At 41.4% G+C, this 15,693-nt stretch overlaps 1 protein-coding gene across 1 annotated transcript in view; it reads left to right on the forward strand.

Annotated features, from left to right (window-relative positions):
* Positions 1-13,388, forward strand: part of zanl (zonadhesin, like) — a 96,703-nt gene extending 83,315 nt beyond the window's left edge. Inside the window, 21 exon segments of the mRNA XM_085154205.1 lie at positions 1,384-1,560; positions 2,302-2,510; positions 2,596-2,740; positions 2,841-2,938; positions 3,029-3,175; positions 3,256-3,420; positions 3,600-3,727; positions 5,128-5,399; positions 5,478-5,686; positions 5,863-6,007; positions 6,102-6,349; positions 6,440-6,569; positions 6,658-6,853; positions 7,128-7,289; positions 7,549-7,679; positions 8,028-8,230; positions 8,313-8,448; positions 8,826-8,969; positions 10,462-10,558; positions 10,772-10,815; positions 13,191-13,388. Coding sequence (XP_085010331.1) covers positions 1,384-1,560; positions 2,302-2,510; positions 2,596-2,740; positions 2,841-2,938; positions 3,029-3,175; positions 3,256-3,420; positions 3,600-3,727; positions 5,128-5,399; positions 5,478-5,686; positions 5,863-6,007; positions 6,102-6,349; positions 6,440-6,569; positions 6,658-6,853; positions 7,128-7,289; positions 7,549-7,679; positions 8,028-8,230; positions 8,313-8,448; positions 8,826-8,969; positions 10,462-10,558; positions 10,772-10,815; positions 13,191-13,246 — 3,242 coding nt within the window. The 3' untranslated portion in view covers positions 13,247-13,388.
* Positions 13,389-15,693: the final 2,305 nt, after the last annotated feature.

Raw genomic sequence — 15,693 nt, forward strand, 5'->3', positions numbered from 1 at the left:
AGTTAGCTCTTGTGACAATAATAAGTTATATTTCCAGCGATCTCTCACTCCAACAAGTCCTGGAACTGACCCGCCTCCTTCAATCACAGAATACCTTAACTCAAATGTGTCCAGATGGCATCCTAGTCAATGCCCGAACCACCTAATTGGCTCCTTTGAATGTGGAGGAGCTGCCACTCTACTCCAAGCTCTTCACCCTATCTGGGAGCCCAGCCACCCTTCGAAGGCCGCTTATGTACATGACCTCATTTTTTTTGGTCGCTACCCAGAGCTCTGAACCGTAGGTCAGGGAAGGATCATAGATTACCAAGATGCTATCCCAATCCGTCTGTCAAATCTGACATGCCACTCTTCCCTTACTCAATTAAATTTTATTTTATTTGTACAGCCACAAATCACAATAACAGTTGCCTCAAGGCACTTTATATTGAAAGGTAGACCCTACAATAATACAAGATCCCAAGACCCCTGAACTCATCCCTGACCTGGAGTGAGTGCTCCACCTTTGGTCTTGGACTTGGAGCTTCTCGCTTCACACTCAGCTGCGAAACGTTCCAGTGGAAGCTGGAGCTCACCATGCGATGAACAACAAAAACAAAAGGCAAAGATGGAATCCTGATGCCACCAAATGGACCGCCTTCACTACTTGGCTGTGCCGAGATATTCTTTACATAAAAGCTATGAACAGAATCAGTGAGAAAGGGCGCCCCTGGCAGCCTACTACTGATTTTCCCAGGGAGGGTGAGAAATGTGATCCCTTATAGTTGGTGCACAGACTCTGCTTCCATTACAAAGGACCTGACTGTAGGATTGAGGATCGTTTGCCATTTTAATGGCCTCACCAAACTCCTCCTTTTTCATCTACTGCCTTTCACTCCATTTGGCCCGCAGGTACCTGTTGGATGCCTGTAAATATTAAATAGACTGATTCTTATATGATGCTTTGTATTGTCACAAGCAGGTGACTAGAACACACAAACTCCTCCACTGAAACAATATGCTGGTTTACAGAGTGTACATAATCTTATTAAGCACTGACATTTGATGACTTCAGCACCCTTGTAGACAAAATATGGCGCTCAGCACAAGCCAGGAACTGTGGAAGTGATGCTTGGGAAATGATATGACGTATATATGCAGTAAAACAACCAATTGGTTTGGTGATGTGAAATATAGATATGTGCTGTTAGCTGAAGTAAGCCCTTCATGCCTTTTTCCCACTTTGTATATGTCTCACATATATTAAACAATCTTTACATTTACCTTAAACTTTTTGGCTGGCCTCTCTGATATATATCACTGTTAGGCTAGACAATGTGGTGAAAATCATCCCCAAGCAGTCGCTTCAACTACACTTTGTTCTATCTTTGATCTTAACCTCAGGAATCTTTAAGCCCTGCCACTCTGTTGTATCCCCTGAGCCCTACTTTGAGAGTTGTGTATTCGACATGTGTGCCACTGGAGGTGAGACCGTGGCTCTGTGCCAGGCCATAGAGACCTACGCCGACATGTGTGCTGCTGCAGGAGTCCCCATCGAATGGAGGACGAACACCTTCTGTCGTGAGTCCAGTTTTTCTTTGTGTGTGTAGAGAAAAAAAGGATCTTAAGTAATACTTTTTCCATTGCTACCAAACGTATTACTAAAGTAATAATAACAGTATTAGATGTTTCCCTGAGAAATCAGTGCCTTCATTTTGAGCGTGACAAAATGATCCCTTTAAATATAAAAAGTTGAGTATAAAGTAAGAAAATCCCCATGATTTGTCCAACACACCCAGGTCATCTTCCACTTTCTTTACTACTAGTGACATTATAGTACGTAGTTTATATTTCCATTTAAAACTGCAGTGTCTGCTGTTTAACAAAGGTTACATAAGCTTGATTTTTAAGTGCTAAGGAATAATGCTTTTATGCTGCTTTATGGGAAACACAAAGGTTTATTGGTCCACAGAAACATATAGTGGACATTCCAGAGCCTCCCAGATTTCAAGAAAATTTACCAATATTTGTTTGTTTTTTCAGAAAAATATCCCAGTTTAAACTATATACTCTCATTCGTTTCACTTTCACTAGGTTACATCTCTCACAACGTTTAGATAATTCCACTGCGAGCACCAAAACTGTCCCTCTTCTGAGTTAGGGGCCAACAATGGTTCAAAAAGAAATGACGTACACAAACTTTATGAGTTTTGCTGTAACATGTTTCCTGTAGACAAATACAACCTTCTTTTTGTTTATAGCTATGTAACAACTGTTGTGCATTTTTACAAACAACCCTAAAAATTGCTTGACTCCCTCCAGCTCTGAAGTGCCCCCCAGGCAGTCATTACACCTCATGCGGCCCTGCATGTCCTCAGCCGAGCTGTCAGAACCCTGCAGGACACGGCGGCTCTTGTGATCTTCCCTGTGTGGAGGGCTGCATCTGTGACACTGGCCTCATCCTCAGCGGAGACAAATGTGTCCCAATCAGCCAGTGTGGATGCACTGATGGTGATGGGAAATACAGGCCGGTGGGTGTGCAGTGGGAGATTTTCCTTTTTGCAAGAAAATGTGTTTTATGTAAGTGTGTATTAAACTTTTTTGGTATATGTTTAGGTTGGAGACGCTTGGTTCACAAAGGCTGACTGCTCAGAGCAATGCAAGTGTGCTGGAAACAACAACATCAGCTGTGAGTCTTGGCAGTGCAGCCCTGCACAGGAGTGCAAAGTGGTGGAAGGAGTACTAGGCTGTCATTCTACAGGTAAACTGAACGAAGGGCTGGATAATTACATGTTCACGTCACCTAAAGCTGTGTCAGTGTATGTTTTTGCCCTTTTACCGAGTCTCATATCCGACCTCAGGTAAAGGAGTGTGTCATGTAGCTGGAGATCCGCACTACTACACTTTTGATGGTGTGATGCATACGTTCATGGGAACTTGCACATATACTCTGGTGGAGGTATGGGAAGAGTTTAACTTACTTTGTACACAACAGATATTCCTGTGGTGCTGTTTTGTCTTTTAAAACGAAATATACACTATTTTAAAGGTGTGCAACGCCACCCAAGTCATTCCCTTCAACATAGTGGCTAAGAATGAGGAACGTGGTCAACCAGAGGCATCATATGTTCGCTCTGTGAAAGTCACCCTGTACCCTGGCACTGTTATTGAACTGCAAAAGAGCCGCAGAGTTCTGGTATGTGACATAGTTTATAGAGGAACTACGCCATACTGAAACAATCAGCAGCTGACATGATTTCACTTTTCTGTGCTCAGTTGAACGGACAGCGGGTGAAAAGCCCAGTTTCCATTGACTTGGCTGGAGCTAAAGTGATAACCAGTGGAGCCTATAGTCTGCTGGACACAAACTTTGGTCTACAGGTGAAATTTGACGGAGTCCATCACGTTGAGATCACTGTTCCAGGAGAATATTTTGATAAGGTATCAGAAATTAAGACCATGTTTTCTAGTGTCTGCATCACAACTCTTTCAATGTCAAGTCCCATGAGAAAATTAAAAATTACAAATTGTGTATGCTAGTTATGGCTGCTTGTAGTAGCTGCTCTGCTGTATATTACAGAAACATTGCAATAACCTTGTTCCACTGGCCTCTTCTCCAGGTGTGTGGCATGTGCGGAAACTACAACCAGAACCCCTCTGATGACAACCTAATGCCCAACAAGAAACCAGCCAAGGATGACATTGAACTGGGAAACAGCTGGAAATCAAATGGAGACAGTGATCCTGGGTCAGTGGGTAACAACCAATGAACAACTTTTAGTGTTGTTATGTGGATATTAGTTGCGACTCTATCCGGTCTTTAAGTGATGACATGTTGAATCCTGCTTCCAGGTCCAAACTACTCTGCGTTTAATAAGGCTGTTGTGTTTTTAACATGTTTTAATGCTTTGTATCTTGTTCTATTTAATCTGAACAAGCCCCTAAAAACAGTCGGCGATCACTGTCGGCTTCTCTCGTTTTGTTTTTTTTCGGGTTTTTTAACCACTGTTTGAAACCATTTTAAAGCTCAGTTTTTAAAACCTTACATGTAACTACAGCCCAGCCCATGCAGCAGTACATTAATGAATAACCTCGTATTGTGGATGGATTATCTCAGTTGTTCTCCTGACTGAAGTTTGGTCTGCTTACAGCATCCTGCCATGCGATTGCATTTTTCTCTAACCATCGGGAACCCTCCCTGTAAGAGCCAATTAAAGGTTAATTTTATTGGTACTGGTAAAATGATTAGAGGAGAAATATACATGTTTGATGTAAAGAATATCATTTCTAGTTAATTTCAAAATACTGTTTTGTTAAAGGTATAGAATATAGAAGTGCGACATTCTAATGCGCTTTTTAGTATTTTGGGCTTCCGGCACACTGTAATTACGTAGTTGGGGAGTCGGATAAGCTGGAAGCAACACAGTTTTTTGACCGAGTCTTGCCATGTAAATTAAAAGTTTCAATAAACATCTTTTTTGCAAGAAAAGTACCTGGACTTGCTCGCGTTTCAAATGCATGTTGCCGGACTGACTCCTAAAGGTGGTACAGAAGAGTGAAATAGAGACGGAGTGCCGCCACTACACTCCCGTTAACTTTTATTGAGTGGAAAAAGCGATATATAAACATGTAGCACGTGATTATATACCAGCTAGCCTACAAACGTCACTGCTGTTTAGTTTTCTGTCTTCATTTATGCTGGAAATGATAGCAGAGCTGTACGTTTTGGAAATCCCCCATTCAAACATGCTATATTACATATAGATGGAAACTAGCGAGCTAACTGCTTGCTAACTTCTAACTCCATTAAATTTCATAAATTCTGTTTCCATGGATGGCTGGACATTAAACTTAATTGTTCCACCTGGTAAAGCAGCAACGCTGATCGTTTTATTAGAGATGAAAGAATTTAGACAGTTTTTAACTCTCAGTGATGCTGCGGTGATCGTGTGACTTATGGACCTGCAGCGGAGTTTGGACCCGGGCATGGCTAATAACGTCAGACTTAAAGATCAGATAGTAGTGGTCTACTGAGTCACCAAACACGCAAAACACCCCTGGTTCCAGATAGTGGTTACTCTAATGAATCAAATGTATTCTGTCCATGTTGGGGAAATTACACCCTGACCCAAATGTTCTTCTGTTCAGTTGTCAGCCAGACACCCGTCCAGACATCCACCCAAAGTGTAGCAAAGAAGAAGAGATGCTGTATGAGGCTCAGTGTGGTGGGGTCATTCAATCCAATAACTTCAAGCCGTGCCACGCTCTAGTGCCCCCTGAGGCTTTCCTGGCTAACTGCGTCTATGACATGTGCGAGTATGACGGCATGCAGACGACGCTCTGTGACAACGTGGAGGCATATGCTCAGGCCTGTCAGAGTGCCGGTGTCACCATCAGCTGGAGAAACAGCAGCTTTTGTCGTGAGTTACAGTAACAAAGATTCACAAAAAGATTTGAATCTATTGTTTGTCTTACCTCATTCTCGTCCCTCTCTGCAGCCCTGCCCTGTCCTCCTAAAAGCCACTACTCAGACTGCACAGCCCCCTGCCCTCCCACGTGCTCTGATCTCTTCCCTGTCTTCTGCCATCTTCCTCCAACTACTTGTCTCGAGGGCTGCCAGTGCAATGCTGGTTACGTCCTCAGTGACAGCAAGTGTGTTACTCTGGACCAGTGTGGCTGTCTGGACTCAAACAGAGAGTACCATGATGTGAGTACAGTACTGCCCGTACTGTTGCTAGATGATGGACTCAGTGGGATGTTCCATAATCCTGAGCTCAAAAGCACACGGAGGCTATGAGGATTTAATATTAGCATATTGAAAACCCTATATTGTAAGTCCAGGTATAACCAGTCCCATGCATGTCTGTGTGTGTGCGCCCACAGGTAGGAGATTCGTGGCTAACAAATAAATGCACTGAGTCGTGTACCTGTAACCCTGGTGGTGAAGTCAGATGTGAGGACCACAGCTGTAATTCGAATTCACTGTGTGACCTGGACAAGAATGGAAACCGCTACTGCAGACCCACCAGTGAGTTTGAGAGACTTCAAACCTTAATAAACAAGCAGAGTAACAAAAATGACTGTTTTTGACCATGAATCCTCCCATTTTCCACCATCGTTAGAGTTCAATCAGTGCAGCATCTGTGGGGATCCTCACTACCTAACATTCGATGGCTTCAAGCATCACTTCCAAGGCGTCGACACCTATGAACTTGCTCTGGGTCACAACCTGTCGAGCTCCCTGACGCCCCTGGTGGTGAGAGGAAAGAACGTTAGACGTGGAGCGAACAAGAGGGTGTCGTTCCTGGAGGAGATGCACATCAATGTTTACGGTGTCAACGTTAAATTCCTGCAGAAGAAGACTGTCCTGGTCAGCTGACACTTTGTTAAAAAAGAGCAGGTTTTCATACATTTCTAATGGTAAAAATGATGTAACGCAAACCTACCTGATCTCCTGTAGGTCAACGGGGAGTATGTAACACCTCCTCTCACACCAGTTGATGGTTTGACCATCACAAGGAACTCCAGGCAGATCCAGCTCACCACTGACTTTGGACTCACTGTACGCTTTGATGGCAACAGTCGAGGAGGTAAAAGAAGAAGACAGTTCTGTCTGAGAACGTCTTCGGCTTACAAATCTGTTCACGTTCCTCTTATGTCTCTCTGTTTGTGTATCAGAAATCACACTTCCTGGTACCTATAAGAACTCTGTTAGAGGACTGTGTGGGAACTATGATGGCATCACCAGAAATGAATACATGAAGCCAGATGGGACAGTAGTCAGGAATCTTAATGAATTTGGAGAGAGTTGGAAGGTCAATGACCGACCAGCCAACAGACTTAGGATCTTGGACCGTCCTATCCGTGCACTGAGGTACGATTACAACCAGGCTCACTGCTTCTACAGATTTCTGTGACTATTTAACAGAGAATATCGTTGTTAAAGAAAACTGCCTTATGTTATAAAATAAAGATAATTGTTGCTGCCCGACAATAATTAACAGAGCTTGGCCCAAGTCCGTCTGCCTGTTAAGTGCTTGATAAAAGAAATTCTTCAAACAGAATAGGCTCGTTTCATGTTACGGTTTTTGTGGAAACTAAACTTCATGTTACACACGGCTGTTACACAACAGTTTCTCTGTCTCCAGACAAGAAGCAGAGACTGATCCAGACTCAGGGTTCGAGGTGTCAGACTGCTCTCAGTCACAGCTCAACGACTACAACAGCCCGACGAAGTGTGGGGCGCTGTCTGATTCCAGTGGGCCATTTGCTGCCTGCCACGCCACCGTGTCACCCCAAATCTACCAGGAGTAAGTAGTCTGCACGTCTGTGGGGATATGTATGAAGCTGTCTTCTGGAAACATTTCAGTACAACGTTAACTTGAGCATAATCGTTATAATTCATCTAAAAAACGCAACGTCTAGATGAACAGAATCAGCCTTTTGGGATTTAGGTACCTGTATGATTGAGCGTGCATCAAGACATATTCAATATAACACATGACAGCAGCTGTATGAACCAACGTGCATGTGTGAGCGTTTTGCTTGTGCTCATGTTTGTCCTTTCAGAGACTGTCTGTTTGACCTGTGTGCTGAGGGAGGCAGTGAAGCTATGCGCTGTGCCAGTTATGAAGCATATGCAGCAGCTTGTCAACAGGCTGGAGTTACATTAGGATTGTGGAGGCAGCAGCTGGACTGCGGTAAGAAATGCTGCCCTTCATTCACATGATATGGGAAGACAAACAGTTCAGAGTCCATCTCCTCACACCACCTGTTGTGTGTTTTTGTTTGTATTCATAATTTGAAGTAAATAAAAAACAAACTGCATTTCAAAACTGTCAGAAAAAGCAGATTGTAACGTGCTGTCCTCACTGAGACAGATATGTGGTAATGCAGTTTGTATTCATCTTATATAGTTTACAGTTTCTTATATAGATACTCTTGCACATTATCAAATCTCCTGTAAACTAAGACACATTTGTAAAACAAAGAGTTACATTCTGTCGAACAGTTTGCTGTAAACGACACATCACGTTTCTCTTTCCCAGTCCTCTCTTGCACCGCCAACAGCACTTACTCCCCCTGCATGTCATCATGCCCCGCCTCCTGCGCCAACCTGGCAGCACCCTCGGAGTGTGACGTCACTTCTTGTGTCGAAGGCTGCCAGTGTGCCGCCGGCTTTGTTATGAGTGAGGGGACTTGTGTGCCATATGCGCAGTGTGGCTGCACCTTCCTAAACAGATACTACCCTGTAAGTGGCCTTCAGTTACACGAGTGACTGTGTATCTATGTGACCACGCGGCGATGTGCGCTCATATCTCTCCATCCTGCAGCTCAAAGAGAAGTTTGTGACCGAGGACTGCTCTCAGTCTTGTGAGTGTAGCAGTACCGGTGCTGTGTGTGAGCCGAAGACCTGCGAGGACTCTTACGTGTGCACCATCTACAACTTCAAACGTGACTGCTACAAAGGTACGTGGTCATGCAAGTGTTTGAGCACCGTGTATTTTGATTTATACAATCATACAGCAGGGCTGTGTGGGAGAGTCTGGGTGCTGAACTGGTCTGTGTGCAGTCAGGACCGATAACATGAAAGCAAAAATACAACAAAGAAAATCCAGGACCATGGAGCATCTCTAATCCCACATTAAACAGGAATGGGACAACATTCACTCCACTAACTGGTCCCAGTTGTTAAAAAACTGATGTTTTTTCCTAAAACTTTATAGATTCTCAGTTTAATTATGTGATTATGTGTTTCCTCTTGTGAATAAAATATCTTACAAATTAACCGAGAAATGAACTAAATGAAACTGTCAACAACAACACCTATTTTTGTCTTCTTGCAGCAAGTCCCTGCCTCAATTACCCCTGTTTGAATGAAGGCACATGTCAGGACTCAGGCAACAACACGTACACCTGTCTGTGTGCAGAAGGCTTTGGAGGCACAAACTGTGAGATAGAAGTGATACCACCCACCGGTGGAGGACTTGGTACGACTCAAACATGACTTCATTCTTTAAAGCTGTCACATTTCCTTGAACTTTCCTGTTTCTATACTACTCTTTGTGTCTGCGATGTCTTTGTGTGTCATTGTGGATGCAAGACTAAACATAGAAACTAGGGATGCAACGATACCAATTTTTTCAAACCCATACGATACCGATACTTGGATCTGAGTACTTGCCGATACAGAGTACAAAAACCGATACTTCTACCACACACACACACACACAAATGCAATGAATTGGAAGACAGGTTTTATTTTATTCTCTGCTGATAAAAAATAAAATCTTAATAAAAATGACCACAAAAAAATTCCAAGTGAAAAATAAGCACTTCTGTTAAATTATTGCAAAGTCTCCACATTGTAATTTAACAAAATATCACTGAACTATTGGCACTGTCTCGAGCTTTCAGAATAATAAATAAACACTTCTGTTTGGAATAAAATAAATACAAATTAGGTTTGAGAATAAAATAAACTTTTAAATTGTTGCAGAGTGTCCATATTGTAAACAAACTAAATAACGAAAGTATTTGGCATTGACGAACGAACTCCTCATCTGCCCGTGGATCATCACCAAGGACTGACATCGCGCACACACTGCTTGTCTTTACCTCTTTAGAAAGTTTTGGCACCATTATCTCCCTGATGTGTGGGCGGCTGGGAATTTCATATCGCAGCTCGAGTATGCTGAGAAGACGGTGCAATCCTATGTTTTACACGACCGGCATTGGCTGGTCATCCAGAGCAATAAAATGAGTCAGAGCCTCTGTTATTTTAACTGCCCGTGGATTTTCTCTTGACATTTTTCATCGCTTTTCCAAAACCTGAGTTAAAGTTGGCTGTTCCACACTGCTGACATTTTGTTTAGCCTAGCTACAGCAGCCTCCAGTTTCTCTTTTTTATCTGGAGCCGCCAGTCTCACTCGCCTAACCCTGTGCCTGTTTAGCGCGGGATGTCCCCCTAGTGGCCAATCTAAAACACTACAACAGAAATGACAAGCCACCCTCTGATTAATGAAATAAGTTGGTATCGGTTCATGGTATCGGTTAACTTTTACGAGTATGAGTACACACACATTTTACAGTATCGGTCCCGATACCCGATACCAGTATCGGTATCGGTGCATCCCTAATAGAAACATTTTAGTATCTAACACTGAAAAACTAACATTCAGCTAGATGCCTCATACTTCACTGGTTATCATCACGAGATCTATTTGCACTAGGATCAACTGATATCAGAGGTATTAGCCAACACGGCGTTCTGGACTAAAGTAGAATTATAATGTCCGTGCTTGATATAACCCAGAAAATGTTCAACGTGACAATATAATGTAGAGATAAGAGGTATCATATAAAATATTGACTTCAAATCTCCTCCAAGCTCAGTTTCAAATTCATGTAAGGACACTGCACTCAGTGGAGGACATGTGGTTAACAGTTAAAGACTTTGTTTCTCATTTTTGTGTGTTTCAGAAACTAAGTGGATTATCCTGATTGCGGTTCTGGTCCCAGTTGCTGTCATTATCATCACCGTGACTACCGTTGTTCTTGTTTGCAAAAAGAAAACCATGTGAGTGTTAACAGATCATCTTAACAAAAATATGTGCTTGAATAAGTATGTCTGTGTGCACTGTATGAAATTTAAACACAAATACAGGTTTTAAAAGTATATCTGGGCCAATATTTTTTGTTTTTTCCAAATACCATTATAAAACTTGAAATAAATAAATAACTGTATGCACGCACACATTAAAGTCTCTAACCTCAGTTTTTCTCTTTTCAGGAAAAAGAAGAAGAAGGAGACAAATATCAGCATTGAATCAACAAGTAAGGATCAGGAAAAAGATTAAATGAGCTTAAAAAAAATCCCCCAAAAACGTAATAAAGCTGCCACAATAAACATTTAGTTAGTGTAACACTTACTACTGTTAGTAGTTTTTGTTGTTTCCATAATGTCATTATGAACATCAAATTGAAAGGGTGTGTAGCAGTCAAGCTCCTGCTCATCAAATCCACATGACCATCAGAGTGACCAGTTTGCTGGCTGGAACATTCAGGTGTATATTAACACCACCAGGCGAGGATGTCCCAGTAAATTCACTCAAAGGTCTGACAGTAAAAAGCACAACAAAAGAGCAAAATATAAAAATCTCAGACTCTGTGTGCCTCGCTTAGCATGTTATGTGTAAAAATGTAAATAAAAGAATAAGTGTCGCTTGTTGGGAAGCGTTTTCTCTCTTAAAAACAGAGCATGGCAGCCCACCTTAGGTCTGCAAAGACTCCTCTTACTGTCAAACTGTCAACAATAGTAGAGGAGGGATGTGGTGGTCGCAAGTGTGAGTAACTCCTCAGATTAGAAGTAGGTGGGTTTCTGCTTCTCGATTCCAATTAAAGTCAAAAACACAAAAATCACAGGAGAGGAGTAAAGGTCTACGCCAGCTGTTTTATTAAACAGAGAAACTCAGCAAAACAGAAGGAAAGGCAAAGCTCCCCTAGGGTGTTCGCTGTTAGCGCATGCAGGTTGGGACCAACCCCAACGGACAGACAGCAGGAAAAAGCCCAGAGGACTTTCCCAAACCTCCTTTTACAGGAACCCACCTCCCTGCTGTGGAGTAACTTTCCCACGAGCCCAAAAACAGCAGGTGCAGGGTCAAGTACAGGCCAGGACTCTGGCTGAGGGCCCAGCACAAAGGGGCACCCTAAAATTAACCCTTTGCTTTACCTTCTGACAATAGGTCACAACATGGTCAAAGGTCACACATTAGTACAGCAAACAGCATACTTTTTGTGATAATCTTATGATATACATGTGAATAATACTTGACGAAACTACATCAAATCTATGGGTTAAATACTTTACATAATAATAAACACTCCATTGTAGGTTAATAGTGTGTTTCAGTATCTCTGTTACCATGTTACTATTTTCTAAGAGAGCTGCATGAAAAATGTTTAGTGTGTGTGTGTGTGTGTGCGTGCGTATATGTGCATAAGGGAAAAATACCTCGTGCCTAATATTCTATGTGAAAGTTACCTCGTACATATGTTCAGTGCAGATAGATGTATAGAGTTATATACAGTGTTGGGAAGGTTACTTTTAAAATGTATTCCATTACAGAATACATGCCCCAAAATGTATTCTGTAACGTATTCCGTTACGTTAATCAATGAGAGTATTCTGAATACTTTGGATTACTTAATATATTATCATGCTGTTTACAACTACATGAATGTACTATTGCTGTGTTTTTGACTTTAATTGGAATTTATTACTGTTACTGAAGGTCCGCGGCTCCGAACCGTAGTAAAGGGACCTCTGACTAATATGTCGGGTTCGTAGCCGAAAACTAGCTTTACTTTGTTGTCTGGGTCACTTTGCTAGTGAGAGACAGAGAGAGGCGTTGAAAGGCTGCTCCAACAGAACTTATTGTTTTTGGAGGAAAACACGAACACGGTGTACAGTCGAGTCTTAATAGCTTACTTACAACTGGGCTCGTCAGGCTCTCTTCTTGGCTGCAGTGGTTATTATTATATTTACATGCTTCCAGCTCCTGTTTTTGCTCGATGACAGCTCGTACTTTTCCTTTTTCTCCCTCCCTCGCTCACAGACACATAACGTGTATGGCAGTCCATTCTCCCTGCAGCACGGACTACACTGCCTATGATGCTACATTCTTTAGAGCTATACCGGTAGCATTCTGCCTATTAGCTTAGCACAACAACAACAAAAAGGCCTCTCTCACCCAGGAAACACAGAGAGAGAGAGCGTAACCCTGTAACCATGGCAACCATAACGCTGCCACCTGGAACAACAGAACGTAGCTGTCAAACAAAACCCAAACAGTCCTGACCCGCCACAATATGAAACAGGGAAGTACAAAGTAACTGTATTCTAAATACCACCTTTTTAAACGGTAACTGTAACGGAATACAGTTACTCATATTTTATATTTTAAATACGTAACGGCGGTACATGTATTCCGTTACTCCCCAACACTGGTTATATAGGTATACATGTCATACAAAAATCCACCACAGGGGCTGATGAAGGGGCAACATGAACCTCTCTGTATACCAGAGTCAGATGTGATGTCATCTCTCTGACAACTAAAGCTTGGTGTATAAATACTCGTATGTATATAATGTGTGTGTATTTTACTTATTTTTCAGCTCTAATATGTCTCCCATGTCTTCTGTTTTAGGTGTTCCATATACAAACATTGATAACCAGAAAAAGGAGAAAGTCACTGCTTTTTGATGACAAACTTCAATGAAACTATTTTTTCTCTATGTAACCACTTGTTATCTCAAAGAAGAGTAAAAATGAACATAAGACTTGCTTATTTGTTGCTTTTTTAAGTTATACTTGAACATGTTATTTGAAGTGAATGTTTAATTAAATAAATAGTTATATGTGTATGTGCTTCTTGAAGTGTTTGCCCACAGTTTTTCAGAGTAATAAGTTCCACCCTGTCTTTACTTCAGAGCGTTCCCATTACTGACCTGCTGTCTAATAACCAGACAGTAGATGTATTTTAATTATTGGTCTTTACTGGTTGGAAACAGTGTAGAGAGAGACAGCAAAGCGAAACACCACTCTCCCCTCTGCACCAAAGCTCATGGAAAAAATGACTGAAAGTAGAAACCATTCTGTATTCAGGCAAATCAACATTTTTTATTCTTTTTGAAAAACATGAACTCCAGATAATCTGATGGAGTCCCTAAAATCATATATTAAAACAAGAATAGGACAACATTCCTCTCAAAGAAACCTCAGTTCTGAAATATTTGCAGACTGTTGAACGAACAGGAAACGCTGCTGCCATATCTCCTCTTTTTTGATAAATGTTGCTGTTATCAAATTTAAAATTATTTTTCCCAAAAACTGTACTTTTAAAAATCCATTTTAAATACTGGAAGTTCTGTTGTGAATAATACATGTTTTTACAAAACTGGCCCTCTCTGTTTTTATTTACCTTTTACATGGAGTCCAAACATTTTCAGAGCATTTGTAAGAGGGGTGGCACATTTCTGGAAAAAGTCTTTGGACAGATACAATCAAGTTTAACTTGTATCTAAATGATGGGAAGATAAAAATATAGAGAAGGAAAGGAAAACCTCGTGATCCAAAGCACATCATCATCTGTGAAACACCGTGAAATGTGAAGTGTGCCAGGCTATAATCACTGTGGAGAGTCAGCAAAGTGCTATAACACATTGCAAATGGGGGGGGGGGGGGATGTATACTATTACCGCGGAAGCAGCAGCTGGTAGTCGGTCCATATGCGTGTCCTTGTGCAGTTGAACATAATCAACAAAGTCCGCTTGTAGTTGAAAACAAACAGGCAAACATTTATTTCCACAGTCTTGAAATACAGTGATCCGTTTGTTGTTCCTGTACACGGTAAGAAAACTGTTTGACTCCACAGCTGGTTAAAGCCCCGTTACTCCACACTCGCGAACGCTCCCCCCGTGCACGGTTACCATGTATTAAAGGAACAGTACGTCAAAATTAAATAAGGAAAGAAAATACAATTTAATTGTAAATATTACGCTAAACAAAATTATAAAGTAAAAACTGAAATTCCCTATTATCTCACACTTATCCTTATCCAAACTAATTCAAATTATTAACAAATATACACTCTGTGCAATCTGAGTAAAGTAAGAGATGATTAGACCTTTATCTTATACAGTATACTGTAAATGCAAGCTAAATGTTTTTAAAGGCGAAACACAGGAAATTGTTCAGGAGCCCAGCGAGTCAACTGTCCTCTATTCAACAGAGTTATCAAAGAACAATGCAGAAAAACTCAGGAACTGAAGGCAGGGCAATAAAAGCCTGCCAGAGCATGTCACGGGCATCTGATGATGTAATTGAGCTCTAGATTTTAGGGTCACTGACTGCAAAGGATTTTATTCATATATTTAAAAAACAAACTCCTATATTTACAAGTTTAGCCTCTAAAAGGTGGGAGAACATCTAACTAAAAATACATGTCTGAAAGTATGAATAGTATATTTTGCAGAGGTTTTATACATATTTTTATTCACAGCTTTATACAGTGTAGAACAACTGATGACACTATGAAATTCATCCCAAATTTATTAAGAAAGCTCAAACTTACAGTCAGTCATAAAAATTTGAATCTAGATCGATCTATGCACGCACACACAAACGCACAGACTTCATAGTTTCTCACACGGTACAAAATACTAAATAATCAGGAAGTACTGTGTAGCACTCACAGTGTGGTTGATGCCACTTGCTGCACTTGAGAACCAGGAACGTGTATTTCCAAACTGGGTTACGTTGTTAGAAGGGTCGCTCAATACTTTTAACAAAAACAAAAACCCAGCAGAACACAACTGTTCTGATGAGAACGAGAACTTTTGATGGCCCATGATACCCTAATACATTCACAAAGTATTACATCATCTGACCCTGACAGTCACTGCACATACCTGTAACTGTTATGTCAGTTGGTTGGTTGCATTTATCTCTACTAAACTGTGCACAATGTTTAAGCACTGCAGATGCTCAGATTCTAATCCATAACAATGCCACGAGCGAAGACATTGGTACCACCAGTGCAATGACTCCAAACATGCACTCGAACATGCAATCATCTTCAGTCTCAATAAAAATGAGTTACAGTGGGATGCAAACGTTTGTGCAGCCTTGTTAATAGTCATTATTTTCCT

The sequence above is a fragment of the Neolamprologus multifasciatus genome, chromosome 3, assembly GCF_963576455.1.
Source record: "Neolamprologus multifasciatus chromosome 3, fNeoMul1.2, whole genome shotgun sequence".
Lineage (NCBI taxonomy): Eukaryota > Metazoa > Chordata > Actinopteri > Cichliformes > Cichlidae > Neolamprologus > Neolamprologus multifasciatus.